Below are 17,909 nucleotides of genomic sequence, written 5' to 3'. Positions count from 1 at the left end.
GTCACGCAGGTCACGTGACCGGTGGGGGGGGGGGGGGGCGAGTGAAATTATGATGATGGTGGTGATGATGATCGAAATGAGACTGAGCTGTCTTAGTCTCTTAGTCGTACGCTTACGGTTTTCACGACGTGAAACATGTTGTTTCTTTTTCTTTAATTGGGCAGTGACACCCATGTAGTCGCTGACTGTAGGCGGAGCTCCATTCCGATTGCTAGGTTGTAGCCCAACCTAAGACCTTCATGTTGTCTTCATTAACTTCGTGCGTTCATTCATTCATTCAGAGATAAGGATGGTCTCCAACCTCTGGCGCCATTTCGTGCAGTTCCGCCAGTGTGACGCTGAGCATGGCCGAGTCGTAGTTGGAGGACGAGTCGTTGGCGGCGCTGCCGTTGGATCCCGCTCCGCCGGAACCCGGTCCGTCGAAGTCGCTGGAGTGGGATACCTGCGAACGGCAGACGTCACGGCCGATCAAAGCGCAGCGATGGCTCGAATTAATGCGAGGTCTGCACAAGTAGTGAACATTAGTCAAGCGGACGGAAGTACTACAGCAGTCGCCCTATAACCCACTTCTTAGAGCACTGGGAGCGTTAAAAGGCTTTTGAAGAGCTGCGCAAGAAACATGGACAAAGAAGGCACATGTACACAGGAAAGGCGCAGTGTACATGTGCGTTCTTTGTCCGCTTTCCTTGCGCTGCTCTTCAATAGTCAAAGCATGAACCAATTGGCCGAAACAAAAGTTTTATTGCGTTATAAGGAGGTTGTGAATTGTGAACTGTTATAAACCATTATGAACAGTGTGGAGCATTGCGGACTGTTCATATTGATTGTTGAATAGTGGTCACAAACAGGGTGAGTTTGCAAAATAACTACTCAAATTTAAGAAAAGAGCCGCTAATAAGGAATGTTGGTTAGATCAGAAAAAACACGATAGCACGAACATGTGAGAACTTATCCAAGGAAACCGTCCTTATTTAATTAAAGAACATTTCAGCAGCTACGCATGTACTCCAGCGAAACAAAATACGCTCAAGTTACAGTTGATGTCTTTGTGAATAATAATAATAATAATAATAATAATAATAATAATAATAATAATAATAATAATAATAATAATAATAATAATAATAATAATAATAATAATAATAATAATAATAGGTGTGTTGTTGTTGCTGCTTTGCTGCGAGCGAGATCGATTTAATACAAGTATTTAAACATACCGAGACGACAAACCAGGTGTGCCATTGAGAAGAATTGTTTCAGAAAGAATCTCTGGACAAAGCCTCCTTCGTTTTTTTCTTATGTTTCAGTAAAAAAAAAAGAGGGCAGGAGAATCGGTGCATTGGGTAGAATGGGCAGAAATGCTTCGTAAGCCTTTGGATAGTTGTGAGCAATTCGCGTGCTGGAAGAGGGTTAATTAGACACGTACATTGGCAAACTGTATTTCGAAGTCTAAGACTTCTTGGACGTCCTTCTCCGGGTCCTTGGCACCGAGGAGCCTGGCCGACTGCGCCAGAATTTCCTGGTAGAGTCGAAGAGCTTCGCGACACTTGTCGTCCGTCTCGTTGAGGTAGTACTCGCTACGCAGCACGGGCGAGCCGCTGAATATCTGCGAACGAGAAAGCAGCAGGGGAGATTCGCAGAACTGCGTTGTTATTGTCGCGCAAGAACGACCACAGCGTGTAATGTCAATGAGGATATATATAGAGCGCGCGTTTATGTAGCGAAGCATGGCGAACTGGTATCCTGGAAGACCTTGGGAACTGACTATCGTGGACTGAAAGTCGGCGTTAGAAGTTTGCGGGGGTCCAGGTTCTTCCTAGAGCGTAACTTCCCGCTGAATTCTGGCATTCGGCGTAGACTTATTCAGAAAAACGCTAGACCATGTTCCTTTTTCTGTCCCAATAAAAAAAAAAGATAACTTCATTTTGTTGCCATTTCCTGTTAACTATGTTAACCTGTTCTTGTTTCACTTGTAATTCACCTGTTGTAACTATGGTCCCCGATGTACGGCACAAGTGTGCATTGTATTGTATTGTATTGTATTGTATTGTATTGTATTGTATTGTATTGTATTGTATTGTATTGTATTGTATTGGTGCAATTTTGCATCTTGAGTGATTATTTGTCTGATGTTCTTATAATGTTACACGCTTGAACCTGTATGACGTGCATGGAGCCTTAATCGAAAATTTTATGTGCTTAAGCGAACAAAAGGTCATTAAATCAAAGTGACGTTCTAGCGGTGGTTCTGACGCTATGCAATGATTTTAATAATAATAATAGTTGGTGTTTAACGTCCTAAAACCAGTATATGATTATGAGGGACGCCATAGTGGAGTGCTCCGGAAATTTCGACCACCTTGAGTTCTTGAACGTGCACCTAAATCTAAGCGCACGGGCCTCTAGCATTTCGCCTCTATCGAAATGTGGCCACCAATCCCGGGATTCGATCCTGCGACCTTCGGGTCAGCAGTAAAGCGGCATAACCACCAGACCACCGAGGCTGTTAATGATTTTGATTGAATCTAATAGACTGAAATAAATCAAACCTACGAGACGTGCAAACAGAGGCGGTACACACGCTTAAGCGAACAAAATCAAATCGATTCGAACCTGTATGACGTGCATGGAGGCGTTTCGCTCGTCCTGGCCCACGTGTAACTGGAAGAACGGCTCGACACCGTGAACGCGCAAGAGCGCCAGTCGCTGTTCGAGCGCAAGCGACGCGCTCGTCATGGGGGGCTTGTGGCGGGACCCCCTCTCCAGCGTGGGCCACGAGCCGAGGTAGTCGTCTCGAAGGAGCTCCTTAATTTCGGCAACAGATCCTTCTTCCACGCTGCCTGCGCAGAGCGTGTGGTCGGAATGAGCGGTGCAAGACGAGACTGGTGTCACGTGGTTGTGGCGGTAAGAAAAGGTGGCAATCAAACTGTCAAAGATGAGACCCTTTATCGGGCGAACTTGCGCCCCAAAAACAATGTTTCATTCACTCGCAATACAATGATAACGGCCAGCACAGTCGCCGTTCGTCGATATTCTGATCGTCAGCGGAACGTCGCCTTTTATTCGGGAATGGTCTAAAATTCTGGCTTCACGACTCGTTAGACGAGTCGTGCGCGCAATCTTATCGGAATAGTACAAAACAATGGAGGCGAAATCCATCCGATGTGGATATTTTACCGGGCACTTCATAATGTTTTTTGCCACCCAAAAGCGTGGTCAGAAAAACGCTGCCGATCGGTAGTCGAGGCTCCCGAGAACACGTGAGCCAAACGTTACGGCGCAGCACATGGTCTAGAATTTACAATTAATTCTCAAAGTCAGAAATCGCTCGCTCTGCTCTCAACAAATGATGCCGTGAACCTAAATGACGGCGCCATAAACCCAAAGTCTAAGGCCATTGGCTGATTTGGGCATCGTGAAGCTGCATAGTTATTGTGGTCGCCGCGGGATGCCGCCACGTCCCCGCTGGGGCGCTCGCGGTCACACTGAAAGTAAGCCGCGCGTTCGAGGAAAAAAAGAGAAAGAAAAGGAAACGCTCAAAATCATGACGCGCGCCGACGAACGGACGTAACTTTTTGCCCTCTTTTCATCCCCCCCCTCCCCCGCGTAGCTTTCAGCGCGCTCGCTGGCCCGAACGGAGAGAGAAGACGCTTTAAGCATGCGGCAAATCCCTATAGCTCCGTTCGTACTTGACGATTTCTAAAAAAATTTGCGGCAGTCGATTCGAGGCAATAAACTCCTTTAATGAAGCCATTCGATGATTACTTCTGAAAAGTGTTGCAGGGCCTCTTTGAAATGGGAAGTAAATACACCAAAACAGAAGCTTAAAGTCGACGGAATGTAGCCATGCAGCTAACCTGAAAGTAGCCAATTCGGCGCAAAGTAGCCACCAACGGCAATCCTTGATGGTACAAGCAACGCTACCTTGTGAACTCGAGGTCCTGAATGGTGGAAGGCTCCCTAACTTGGCGGTACCTTTCATTCATTCATTCATTCATTCATTCATTCATTCATTCATTCATTCATTCATTCGTTCGTTCGTTCGTTCGTTCGTTCGTTCGTTCGTTCGTTCGTTCGTTCGTTCGTTCGTTCGTTCGTTCGTTCGTTCACAGGATGTCTCGTCATGCTGGAAGCGGTGACACGCAGCAATGACAGCAAATAACGTAGCTGATGCATTTTGTAAAGATGTGTTCGCTTACTTGTATTCATGCATGAGTTGTACAGCGCCTTCACTTTGCTCACGGCCGAAGTCCTGTTAAGAGTGGTCGGCTCTTCGAGAAGCTCTGCAAGAGAAATAACAAAACGATATATAGGTACATAACAGGACAGATGTATTTGCGTTTTTTGTTCGGTGGTGTTTCGGTCGTGCAACGCTCTTCGCTGCCGCATACGCGGAGGCGAGTTGGTTGAAAATGAAGACAATGAATAGCTGGGAGTTGCAATATCGGCGCTGCGATGCACGACGCGTCGTTGTAACGTGTCGAAGAAACGTGGCGCGGCAAGTATTTTATCACAAAATGAATACTCATGGCATTAATATGCGCCACGTAGCAAAGGAGGTAATAACACACGAACATACAAAACAGTACCTGTATACCCTGAAATCATCATATGTGCACATTGGAATAAGTGCTCTCAGCAGTGAATAATGAAATTGCGTTTGGGTCATTTTAACTTTTCGAAAAAGGCGATGCATTATTATTATTATTATTATTATTATTATTATTATTATTATTATTATTATTATTATTATTATTATTATTATTATTATTATTCGTTATTGCTCACTTTTACGCATACCTGTTAAAAGAAAGAAGCGCAGTGTTGTAACTTAGCCAGTAGTTTGAGAGCTATCGACAAATATATCGTTTAAACATCTCGCTCAAGTTCTACGGGCTACTTTGTATAGGACAGTACGCAGATAAATCGACTTTAATGTGGTTCTTGTTAAACATACAACGCATACAGTAGATGAAGTACTTTATTATTTTTTTTCGAGAGCGACGTTTTTCACTTGTTTCCTTTCTACACCGAGTCCTCAGAGAAAACACGAGAACGCTGATAGGAAAAAAAAATTGAAGCGGCTAACTGACGTCATCTTTTTCAGTCTCTAGACCTCGAGCGCCTCATGAAATCAAGATATAAAAAAACGTAAAAAAAGGGGAATCGAAGTCTTCCTGGTAAAGTTGAACGACCAAGCGACGCCGTTGACCGCGTAATACGCATCGGCTGGCCTCCAACTTTATAGCCGAGCGAGCGGCACTTTCTCTGCGTTGTGGTCGGGTTTGTTCTGACGCGTGTGTTTTTGTGTACGGTCATCGCCGTTATAGTGGCTGTCGCGCGCGCAGTAAACAACGCCAGTGGCATAGAGATACGCACTCTTGAGCCGGACGAAGATGGTGTCCTGCATGCTGATGAGCACGTTGGTAGTAGTGGTCGTCCGGCGCCGAGTGCTGGTGGACGAAGTTGCCGCACGCGAACGCGTCGAAGTCCTCGCACGGGTCGCGGTGCATCTGGGCGCGCTCCAAGATGGCCGCCGCTGCGAAGATTTGCGAAAGAAAAAAAAATAGAGGTTAAGACTCTTCTCATTTAGTGACGTCACTCAATTCCATAGAAAGTCGAGATGTATATAGACACCTCATAGCCCAAAATTGGACTTCTTGATTTCGACTAAGATTCCCTTAACACCCGTTTGTTCCCTGACCCACTGTGCTTTCATCTTGTCTCAAGATTACACGTATCATTTTTCTTTCCATGGCTCGCAGTGGTAATAAACAGTGGCAAAGACAGACATGTGTGCAATGTGGGTGATCATAAAAACGGTTTATATTGCCGTCCACCAGGGTTGCCAATGGTGGCTACTTTTCGCCAAATAGGCGAATTTGAGAGGCCCGTGGCGACCTAAAATTATGAATGGCGACATGGCGAATTTTTGGCGATTTTCAGCTTAGGTCTCCACTGAGTTATGCATCCTAAGCTCAGTGCCTTCCCAACGAATGAGCGGCACTATTCTCTGTATTTTTCTGGGTTTTGAGGTGCACATTGCGCGCCGTTCTGTATGTCCGTCCTGTAACTCGTGTGTATCTCCTCAATTCATCTAGATGCTTCTAATTCAATTCATATAGGTTCATCTAGATGCTTCAGAGCTTCGCTAAAGTTTCGCTTCTGAAGGGGCTAGATGACGGGTTGGTCGTGTGTTCCGGCCATTCCGCCAAAGCTCCAACTATTCTGAATAGCTTGGCGACCTATTCACTGCTGCAGTATCCCCTAATCGAGCTCGTATAGTGAAGATGGGCGGATTCGCGGGTGTTCGTGCAATAAAAAATTATTTATTCAGGCATTTTCTACTCTTCTCGGTGGACGTGTGCAATGAAAACAATTGCTATATAACATTTTACGATGTCTACCTGTTCAATTATAACGCACTGGATTGACGCGGGTAGATATAAGGGATTATATATGAAACGGACAGTGGCGTCCGCTATCATATTAGTTCACACTGAAAGGCATAAGACTCACTGATGAACGATACCTGTAAGAATTCTGTCTTACTACTTTCAACAAACCTGTTAATCCTTTTTTTTCATGTGCGGGGATGTAAAGCTGTCTACAAACAACGCTTCCGCGGCTTTCGCCTAAGGTTTACCACACTTTTACCTTTGAAACGAGCGGACAGGGATGGAAGGATATCATGAGCGTTTTATTCTTTCATACTTGCGCCTCCGCGCACATCTTGCGGCTAGTTGGAGAACCAGGTGCACCAAGCACTCCCATGGTGAAGGGGTGATGCTCATGGCTTTGAGAGATGTCAGTATACTTTAAGGGCTTTGAATGGCACTGTATTCTACGGGACTATACATCAGTGGAAATTCTTATTACTAGGATATGCCGCACATATCTAGAATGGCGACTTTTTTGGCGAAATTCGTAAAAAAATGGCGACTTTTGGCGACTCTCTGATCGTCGTTTGGCGACATTTACTCGAAAGTCAGTGGCAACCCTGCCGTCCACATATACAAGCAGGGTTATTCGTTACCCCAGCTGCCTTTTAAGAACGATACTGCGCAGACGTGAACCCACTCGAATCATTTTGGAGATGAACCGAATGAACGCATCGTCAAGGTGTTCGTGTCAGTAAGCCATCCATCGCTCTGTCCGGTAAAGAGCTCACGTTTTCTCGAGAGCGCCCGCACGTGTGCACACCCCGATAGCGACGATTCTCTCAGCGATGCTTTCCTTATAATGTTCGATATTTCCTTTTTATTGTTTAGTTCTTTCTCCCTGCGTTTGCAGAGCTGGAACGTCGGTGTATTTCTCCGTATCCGTTTGTTACCGCTGTGTTGTACACAGCCTCAAAGAGGTATTCCAGTCACGCCATAAGTGTTTCGAACCGCGATCCGTTGTTCTATTTCGGTGACCACTTGCGGGCGGGCTTGCTTTGCTCAAGGCGGCTCTTATTGATAGGAGGAAAGGTCGGAGGCGTCCCAGTTTGCGGAGTTGGTGTAGAGGGCGTGGCTGTGAGTGGAAAGAGAGAGAGATGGAAAAGCGAAAGGGCAACCAACAGAGGTCACGCTCGGGTGGGCTCCCTTAAAGCTACTGTTTATGCTACATTTAGAGTTGCTATATATGTTACTTAAAGATAGCGCATACAGTAACACTGGGCTCCCGTGGAAGTTAATTTAATGGAGTTCGTAGCACTTGCGTTGCTTGAGTACGTAAAGTAACTACGGACTTAAACGCGAAAATTTCGGTCTAAGTAATGCACGTGTACATACGTTTCCAGCGCGTACAGTTCGTTTCATGTCGGCGTAATTTTGGCTCAAGGACTTACATTCCAGACAACATTACAGACAACATTAGTTTGGACAAAATGTAATCTAACGTTGTCATTTGAAAGAACGCATTGGGTCATTTCTGAAGGGGATTTGATGTCAGGTTTCGAAAAACGTATAGATACTGTTTTCCCCAATGACTAAAATCTGGACGTCGATCCTGAAATATAGAGTTTTTGTTCCACGGAGATGTTTCAACTCAGGAGTTGAAGCACACCAGAGAATGCTTCACACCAGCCCCGTCTCTGTACCTTACCCGAACAAAGCGCTATTAATTGTAATAAGCGAGAAGATATTGCGAGCACTACTTAGCAAAGTCCCAAAACTTTATTCCGTGTGAAGCCGTAGGCCGCTAGCGAAAGGTCCGCGGGCCGCGTGTTTGAGACCCCTGTTGTAGTCAGTGCGCGAATGTTTTCTGTGCCTAAATAGCGTTGTTCTTCGCTCAAAAGTGCCTCTTTAACAACGGTTCGTCACTGCGTCCGTAGCCTCCGCGATAAGCTCCGGCCACGCGAGACAGCGTTCGTCTTTTCCCCTTCTCCGCTTTGCCTATAGGTGGCGCTACTTGTGGGGACACACTCCGCGACAGCGATTTAATAAACGGAACATTTACGTTCGCGCGTTAAAAAAAGACACTTTGAGGAAGGAAAAGGTAGGTAGGTCAACCATCCGAGTGTGCGCTTTGCTACCCTACACTGATTGTACGCGAACGGAGACCTGAAAGGTGAAAGGTGGGATTAATGTAGCGCCGTTCTACGTGGCTGCATAGTTGGCCTGAACGAACCTCGAATAACAGCAGTGAACTACACTAATGGAAAAGAATGCGACAGGATACTTCACCCGGTTCGCTATGGTCAGCGATACTGAAAACTACATACTAGCTCGGCTGTTTATATCTCGATCTGTTGAACAGGCATGCTATCCGAGTTATAAGCGTGTGCACGAGAGTGAAATTGAATATTTATTAAAATAATAACTGTTTACTGGTATACCTTGAAGGCAATGGCATGATCTTTGGCATTGAAACAGAAGCGTGGAAGATAAAGTATAAGCAATTATCAAATTTCTACATTTGTTAAAATGCTGAAAGACGAGAAATCTCTTATAGGTGAGAAACAGAGGCTGAGATACGCAGCTCGATGCGAGCCCTAGGACATACTGTGTTGCAGTAGCCCGATAATCGTGCTATCTCTGATCAAAAGAACATAAAGCACCGTGCCGAGGAGAAAGATCCGAACGAGAAGGAAGTTCAAGGGAAAATGTATTTCAGGAGAGAAAAATGCATGATAAGGGAATAACAGTAGACATTTACATTTATCATGAGTTTAAAATCTAGAAACAGTTATTACGCTCGCAAATCAAGTTCAACCTCCCCCCCCCCTCTTTTTTAGATGCGAAGTATCTTAAGGTCGAGCTCAATCCGGCGGTGGTGGTGGTGGTGGTGTGCGGCGTGACCACCCTTACTGCGCATGCGCATACCCTCTCCACACACCTCCTCTCTACTCACCCTCTCCCCTTCCCCTCTCCACTTTCCATCTACCCTTCCCTTCTCCACTTTCCCTCTCCCCTTCCCCTCTCCACGTTCTCTCCCACTTTCCCTCTCCACATTCCCTCTCCACTTTCCCCCTCCCCTCTCCCATGCCCCTCCCCCCTCCCCCTTTCCACTCTTCCTCTGAAACGCGGGCTAGACATGCCGAAATTCTCTCCTGCGCAACGCCGCGATGAGCTCGAGCGCATGCGCGTCCCCTCCCCTTCTCTCCTCTCCTACGCTGCCCCCCTCTCGCCCGCCTGTCGACCGCGTTCCCCGCTCGCCCTGTGAGAATTAACGGCCAGGCTAGATGGAAGATACGACGCGCGTAGCGTCCCTCTTCGCGTTCCACGATGCGAGGTCGGTAGCATGCCCAAAGAACGCCAACGGAACGCGATTGTGCAAGTGCTCCGGCTTCGCATCGCCTCATGGTCCCCTTTAGCGGGAGATGGTGTAATTTTTTTGTTTGTTGAATTACAAAACATTCTCACCACTTACCCGCTCGAATGCATTCCGGGCTGTAACAGGTATTTCTGGTTAAAGGTGGCGGTGGCTCCCACTGAGGTTCTTCTGAAAAAGGAAATGAACACGAAAATTAGAATTTCGGAAGTGCGGACAACTAGGATGGTAAATGCTGCTGCCGATTAATTAATTAATTAATTAATTATTAATTGAGTGAGTGAGTGAGTGAGTGAGTGAGTGAGTGAGTGAGTGAGTGAGTGAGTGAGTGAGTGAGTGAGTGAGTGAGTGAGTGAGTGAGTGAGTGAGTGAGTGAGTGAGTGGCAGATTAACATTTCTGGGGTTATCAATAAACAAATTATCTGCATACTATTCGGACGCGGTTAGCCACGAAATAAAGCCGCGAAACATTTATGCGATAGATTCACAGGAAGCAGAAGCTTGGCACCATCCCAGAAAAAAAAAAATATTTTTCTTTCAGGTCACCTGAAAGAGGCAGTCCCTGTTCAAGATTAAAAATGAGTAAAAGAAAGAGGTCTGATCGTCGTATGATGTGTTACTTTCAAACTAGTGGGAAAATACAGTATTATAGGAGACGAAATCACAAGCTTGAAAAACATCAAGAGTGAGCGAGAGAGAGAGAGAGAGAGAGCGACTGCAGGAAGCCGCCCTAATACAGTCAGCGACACACTCAGGCATATACACATACACAAAAAGGCGTGCATAGGTTCTACCACGCACTACCGTATAAGGTTCCTCAAACAGCGCCCACGGTAATCTTCTTTCCGCGCAAGCTTTCCAATCTCGTTAGGTGAACACGCGTAGGTTTCAACGACGCAGCTTCGCCCGCTGAAAGGCGAGCCCAGCGGATTTCAAAGAAAAGTTCATTCAATCAGGAGCAGGGCGGTGGTGCCATAAGATTAAAGTCTAACGAAGTTAAGCGCGTGCGCGGCCGAGCTTAGTTATGCAGCGTAGGACGAAGCCCTCTTGAATGTTCAAGTACCTTTCTCTCCACGACTCGTACCCTTATCTTTTTGAATTTGCTCTGCCTCAGTGCAAGCGTGCTTGCGGCGCTGCACCCTTTACAGGCAGGAGTCAAGCTGGCGCCTGCATTGTCAACACTCGCGTCTTGTTGGTGTCTGTGTTGTTTTTTTATTAATGTAACAAACATAAATAGCTGATGTCGCTGCTGTTGGCAAGAAGGAGGTGGAGGAGGGATAGGTGGAGGAGTGATCGTTGCTGCATGCGTATTTAGCCGTGCTATGGGTGCCGACAATTGTTCCGCCCGAGCTTCTTCCATAGCTTCTTTTAACGATATTCTGTAACGGGATACGATGGCCGATTTTTGACGGAAAATGTGGGCCGATCCCGAAGGAAGCGCAGTCTAACAGAGCGTATCGTTAAACAACGTGACTTCAACTATTGTATTTACTCGCGTACTTGCACCACTCGTTAGCACTGGATAAGATCGGCCGATTTGGCTGAATTATGGCTCGTGATGGATAAATAATTGCTCATGTTGACTAACCGTTGCTACACTGTTCTATCACCAACACCGTCTTGATTCAATCTGAATCCAATGATTGAGAGGTCTGCCAGTTGATCCTGGGAGCAAGCGAGCGAGCAAACGAGGATAACTGAATTTACGAGGCTTTCCAACACAGACCAGACATTTAAAGTACTACGCAAAAAAAGAAGAAGAAAGGGACGTTTCAATTTACCATAGGCAGCAAAGTATTCATACAGCAGAAAGTACGACAACGTCTTGTCATGACTGTTAAGCAGACGCTTCACCACGACGAAAATGAAGATGTTCATATGTTCGGGAAGCAGAGACGCATATTGTGCGCAGTACGATATGCAAAAATATATCTGAAGATTAAGTCAACCCATGAAGAGATTGCGAAGGATATCATTAATATCGGCATCGTTGCACGTACAAATGTTGGAACGAGTTTTGAAACTGGCTACTCTTCGTTGTAGGCTCAAATAAAAACCTCCAACCGGCTTTGATCAGTGCAAAAAGGTTTTCGACTCGGTTAAGACGTTTTTTTTTTTTCGCAATACACCGCCTGCGTTTTTCCTACGATTATGGCATTACATAGTGAAGCGTCGAATGCTCTATCGCTATGTGCTGGACGTTGTCTCCGGTTTTCGTATCACGGTTCTTTTTTTTCGTTTTTGTATTTTTTTGCAAACGTCAATGATCCCAGAACGTGTTACGCAAAAAGTAACTCTCGGTTGTTACGGCATGTTGTCGTTTATTGTAATATCAATCGACTTACAAGTTTTTTTTAGTGAAAGTCAAGTGACACGCTGAAGAGGACAATAAATTCGACGTTCGAAAGAAGTTACCCGTTTCTGGTGCACGCCTAAAATAATCTTCTTTTTTTGTTGTTCTTCTTCTTTTTCTCTTTTTTTTTTCTAAACGATCTTAGAAGGCGTGCATTTCAAGAATTTTTTATCAGATTTGCTTCTCTCATTTTCTTTTGTAATTTGTGTCCCCTAATCACTGTGATTTCTAGGGGCGCAGCTTCGCTCGAGCGAATGATGAAAGAACCGGTTTCAAAAGGTGTCCAGTTCATTAGTACTCGCAACGTTCATCGAAGGGGCTAACACGAGAAGACTTCGGTGAAAAATTCAACTAGCACAACGACCGGAACTAAGGCAGAAAACTGAATGGCGGGAATTACGATGACAGAACGATGTAAAGAGAAGGCACAATTCTGAGATGGCTGCCATGGCAACATCAAGCAATTTGATCTGCTACACATTAGTCCATGTCTAAGTACGGGACGAGAGGAAACACGCGCTGCTCCACTTTCGTCGTGGAATCTGAAGCAAAGACGATTGTTGTGCTGTTAAATCGAGTCAATGAAATTCAATTTTCCTCCTTTTCAATAATAATAAAGCTCGCCAGTGTTATGACATTTTGTATAGGCATATACATTTTGCAAGCGACTGGATAGCTTGGCAACGTAGCAAGTTTCATTTTTCGTTCTTACATAAGGTACGTGACGACTCACTAGAGGAGTTGGAAACTTAATACGCGTCCTTGCGTATATTTCTATTTGACGATGAGCGGGTTATGTAAGATATTGTAACTATGTCGTGACCAAGGGCGTACAGCCGGCCATATCTTTAACTAGCGTGCGCGAGCGGTGACTTTTCCGCACGTCAGTGCCGTACGACTAAGCCGAATTGCAAAGAGGGCGAGGGTAAGCGCATTCCCACGAAGCTCGCTCAGCTGTGCCCGTCATCTGTTCGGCTGTTCCTTCTTAAGGACGTAACCCCATGTTAGCGCACTTCGGACGAACCACGTTCTTCGGCTTATCTCGTTAGCGGGGTCGTGTGGCGTATCTTTAAATGTTATTTCCTTGATATCTTGCTTCAACGTTCATCTTCGGAACAGAGGATGAGGAGCAGGAGGAGGAGGAGAAGCAGCAGCAGCAGCAGCAGCAGCAGCAGCAGCAGCAGCATCAGCAGCAGCAGCAGCAGCAGTAGTAGTAGTAGTAGTAGTAGTAGTAGTAGTAGTAGTAGAAAAACTTTATTGTGTAGAGAAACCAGAGAGACTAGAACCCCAGTGCCCCGCAGAGAATGTGGGGGTGAAAAGCGTAGCCTGTCCGGCAGGGTGGTGTCCCTATTCCAAGGCCCCACTGGCACGAGCCATCCGTTCAGCTCTTGGGATCAGTCGTAGCTGATCTTTCAGGGCCGGGCTGGACAGCAGCGCCTTCCATTCGTCCCGGAACATAGATTACGAGCAAAACTATTAGCCTACTCTGCAGGAAAATTGGCGCTAAACTAGAAAAGGACAACACTAAGAAGGAACACTTCAACAGATCGAGCGCACACTACCAACTGTTTTTATTGAACGTAGAGCACCAGTTAAATAGCAACTAGCAACTTTTTATAATTAGCAACTTTTTATGAACCAACTAGCCCCTCAAGACGTCCTGATCAGCCTACCCACGTTGCCTGCTCGACTGAGGTGCGCTAATATTGGGGTAAGAGCCTAGCAGACGATGGCCCCAGCGTCTTCTCTGGACCCCAATAAAGTTTGCATCATCATCATGGTCCCAGCTGAGCACGCTTCGTGGGCATACGCTTACCTTCGCCCTGTTTGCAACTCGGCTCCGTCACAGGGCGCTGACGTATACAGAAAAGTCGCCGTTCACGCACGCTAGTTGGATTTGGGTGGCTGTACATGCTCATGAATGACTCGGGCTGTCGTCGGTCAGCTATAGTTTTAGCTGGTTCATAGGTTGGTTAGTTACTCAGTTACCTAATTCATAATTAAATAACTAATTAATTGGTTAATGAAGGAAGGTAATTTCCGACAGCTCGTTTATTTGTTTGACACGCCTTTAATGAAAACCAGCAAATAATAAAGCCAAGGAAGGTATAGGGAACGCTAATTGTTGTTTCAAGTGTATTGTAATAATTGTGTTCAAGATGTGAAGAAAGTAAAGTGGACGAAAAGGCAACTTCTCGCTGGCAGGGACAGAACCTGCGATCTTCGGATTACGTGCCCGATGCTCTTACCAACTGAGCTACAGCGGCGGTCGTCCCCTCGCCCATTTATCGGGTCCGCAGGCATACCCTGGAGTGTTAGCGCCGCTCTCAGTCATGACGGCGGGTGTGGTTAGTTAGTTAGTTAGTTAGTTAGTTAGTTAGTTAGTTAGTTAGTTAGTTAGTTAGTTAGTTAGTTAGTTAGTTAGTTAGTTAGTTAGTTAGTTAGTTAGTTAGTTTGTTTGTTTGTTTGTTTGTTTGTTTGTTTGTTTGTTTGTTTGTTTGTTTGTTTGTTTTGGCTCGTAGGATTATCGTTTCCGGTGAGACCTATAGAGGGATAGGGGCCGCGGTACAGACGATGATATTGCTCCCTAGAAGGGGAAGGGAATATAATGACAGTTAAAAGAGGAGCGGTCGACATGGTGAGCGTGTCTCTGTCCTTCTACACCTCAATGGGGTAATAGAAAATCGGAAGGACAGGGACTGAAAGAGGCACGATGACAGACGACTGCGCTTGCATACTATAGTACAATGAGTCTAACACACACAGCACATTGTCCTACGAGTGGATGTGTGCAACGCACTATGCGTATGAGTCTTCATATCAGACCTGCCTTCGAGATGAGCGTGTAATCTTGTCTCGCTCTGTAATCTATTACGGCGCCACGTAACAGGGGACGACCTGTGCTCACCTGACGATGCGGCTATGAGGTGGACGACAAGGAGCACCGCGGTGATCACGAGCAGCAGGACACAGGTGACGGTGAGCGCCCGTTCCAGGCTCGTCCGGTGCAGCCACCAGTAGCAGTGACTGCGCACAAAGCGAAAAGGGGAACGTGACGTTGAACATCAAACAAATATCAGTTTGGATAGACGGTCACCGCAATTAGCAAAAACGTTTGGCCCCATGGCCAATAAGAAATTTCCAAAACACTGCTGCGCGTACTCGAGCAATTCTTACGGAATAAAAAAAAATATCTGAAAGATAACGAGGCGGACAAAAATCATTGCTAGCATTCGTAATTTATTAACGAGCGTGCTTGCTTACATGTTTGTAGGTTTTTGTCTCTATGTAGAATTTGTTTCTTGGAACGTGACAGGTGGACTTAAGGCGCGGCGATTAGTAAACGGCGGGCAAGTGTCCAGTGTTTGCTGAGTGAACATTTTGGTAAACCCTTCTGTTACGTGCGGACGTTTCGGTTGTGAGAACGCTTGCGTTCTGTCAACTCTTCTGCTGTGTTGAGTGAACATTTCTTTCTATTGAAGTACTGGGACCAAGTGCGTGAACGTTCGTCCTTGTATAGTTTTGTGCTTGTCCACTACCTTACGACGGCAACTACTTAAGCAAGAGGAGTAGCCGGCACCACACATTGGCACCAACCTCTCCTTACATACATCTAGTAAAAATTTTTTAAAAGATTCAGTGGCAATTTAAGGCTAAATACGAGAAAAATGCGTTAGCATATTCCCGTTATCTAGTCGAGGAAGAAATAAACTGATACTACGATGCCCAGCCAGCCGTTGCAAGAGAAACTCTCCATGACGTCATTGCCTTCGCTATTTTCAATGCAGTATCGGCCCAACACGTCACTTCTCAGAGAGAGCGTGCTGGTGAGAATCGCATGTTCGAGACACATACTTATCACAATAAAAAAAGGGGGAAAACGCAGGACAAAACCAAGAAACAAGGAGGATACTGCAATTCGTATTTAATATCGCTACTTCGTGGTATACATTGGACCTCACTCTTCCACCTTTTTTTATAATTGTCGGTCTTTCGGTACAACTGCAGGTAACTTCGTTTCTACTACATATCCGTTTCTACGTATCGTCCAACGTATTTCTTACGCTGTTTAGATCAGAGTTTGCCAGATGTTACCGAGCTAACAAGCAAATAATCATCACAAGAGAAGCCCCCAAAAAAGCGGCGCCACTTTCACGAAGAAGCCCGAAAGAAGCGGAAATTTAATGAATTTTCTCATTTTTGAAAATATTTCTAATTATTGTAAAAAAAGTCACTCAAATAGGAAGGGGAGCTGAAAAATCACTCTAACTATTTTGTACAGCGACAATATCAGCAACTATGAAAGAAAGCACATATTTACTTTTTAACAATGTCTCCAGGGTACTCTTCATTCGGTTGAATGGACGTTTGCCAGTGCATGATTCAGTTGCGTTACTTGTTGATTACCCCAACGTATCTTTGTCTTCAACACTCAGCTACACAAAGTCATCTACAGACTCGCTATTAATGAACCACAAACGCGCTATTAGTGAACGCGACGATCACTAAAATAACTATATTTGCTGGAAATATGCAAATAAGCCCCAAAAAACGTGACAAGCGACTGGAAGATTTTACAAGCGACTCGGCGAAAAAAGAAGCCCAAGTCCGCTTACTATAAGCGGAACTGGCAATTCTCATTTAGTTATGTCTCAAGTCTGCAATTCGCACCAACTGTAGCCCAACCTTCATCTCTACGGCCGAGAACAGAGGCTTAGCCTTTCTGTATTCCCGGAAGCAGATGAGCCATACGGCGACGCACGGGGCTGGGGGTGAAGTGGGGGGGGGGGGGGGGTTCAAGCCGGAATTGGTGTGGATTGACGGAAATACACGAATTTAATGTTTTTTTCTGATCACTTTTCAACATTATTTACGCAGTTGTTTCATTCTAGCAGCGTGCTGCATCTCTAGAATAAATTCAGCTGGTGATTGGTGACACTATACGATCTCTCGCACGGGGGTAGGGGCGAGCGCACACTTGCTTCCCCCCCCCCCCCCCACCCCCATGACTGACATTTCTGGCCGAACAAAATTGTTCGGCTGCGCTGCCTGCACTGCACACGCACTTGGCGCTCTAGTGTTGTTCTTTTCTTCAATCGTGTTGCGCCTTTCTTCCTCCTAATCTTCATGATTGGATCCTTACCGATGTTCCCACTCCCGTCCTCTCCTACACCACACGTACTTCCAATTCGTACGACATCCCCCTCCGTTTTTTTTCATTGGCCTTTAAATCTCGCTTGCAACGGTCCCCCGTCTCTCTCACAAAAGCCGAGCGTGTTGGCGGCTTGTTAGCGTCAATCGAGGCCGGCAACGAGCGCCGCTCTCGGCTCTCCTGCAGAAGAGTCGGTTTGTGCATTCTTCCTGGCCGAGCGTTTCAATGTACTTTCCTGCGTGACGTAACACCAGTATCAGAGACCATGCATAAGTGTACCATCACTACTTACCCTGCTGGATAACATTAGCCGGTATGAAATCAAACTGCCGTACACATGCGAAACCGTCAAACTACTACGCTTGTATTTCCCGATTGACAATGACCAGGAAAATGATGTTTATTTCTCGAATCAGTACAGTGCAATGAGATGAAAGAATGATGGGAAAAGAGAGCAGTCGTTTAGACAGCTTGGCGCTAGGCAAAGCTCTACGAATTTGTGACGGTGTTGCTGAGATATGGGTTTGGCTCCTTGAAGTGACGGCCGCATTTTTCAAAAGGTGTGCATATGCGTGTGTGTGAGGGGGAGGGGGGAGGGAGGGAGGGAGGGAGGGAGGGAGGGAGGGAGGGAGGGAGGGAGGGAGGGAG

At 45.9% G+C, this 17,909-nt stretch overlaps 1 protein-coding gene across 1 annotated transcript in view; it reads right to left on the bottom strand.

Annotated features, from left to right (window-relative positions):
* Positions 1-17,909, bottom strand: part of LOC119389811 (neprilysin-1-like) — a 74,923-nt gene that overhangs the window by 21,959 nt on the left and 35,055 nt on the right. Inside the window, 8 exon segments of the mRNA XM_037657204.2 lie at positions 302-442; positions 1,427-1,606; positions 2,614-2,840; positions 4,200-4,283; positions 5,380-5,429; positions 5,431-5,539; positions 9,856-9,927; positions 15,018-15,136. Of these exon segments, the coding sequence (XP_037513132.1) occupies positions 302-442; positions 1,427-1,606; positions 2,614-2,840; positions 4,200-4,283; positions 5,380-5,429; positions 5,431-5,539; positions 9,856-9,927; positions 15,018-15,136 (982 nt within the window).

The sequence above is a fragment of the Rhipicephalus sanguineus genome, chromosome 4 (genome assembly GCF_013339695.2).
Source record: "Rhipicephalus sanguineus isolate Rsan-2018 chromosome 4, BIME_Rsan_1.4, whole genome shotgun sequence".
NCBI lineage: Eukaryota > Metazoa > Arthropoda > Arachnida > Ixodida > Ixodidae > Rhipicephalus > Rhipicephalus sanguineus.
The sequence above is the reverse complement of the archived record's forward strand: the minus strand, read 5'-3'. Positions and strand labels throughout refer to the sequence as shown.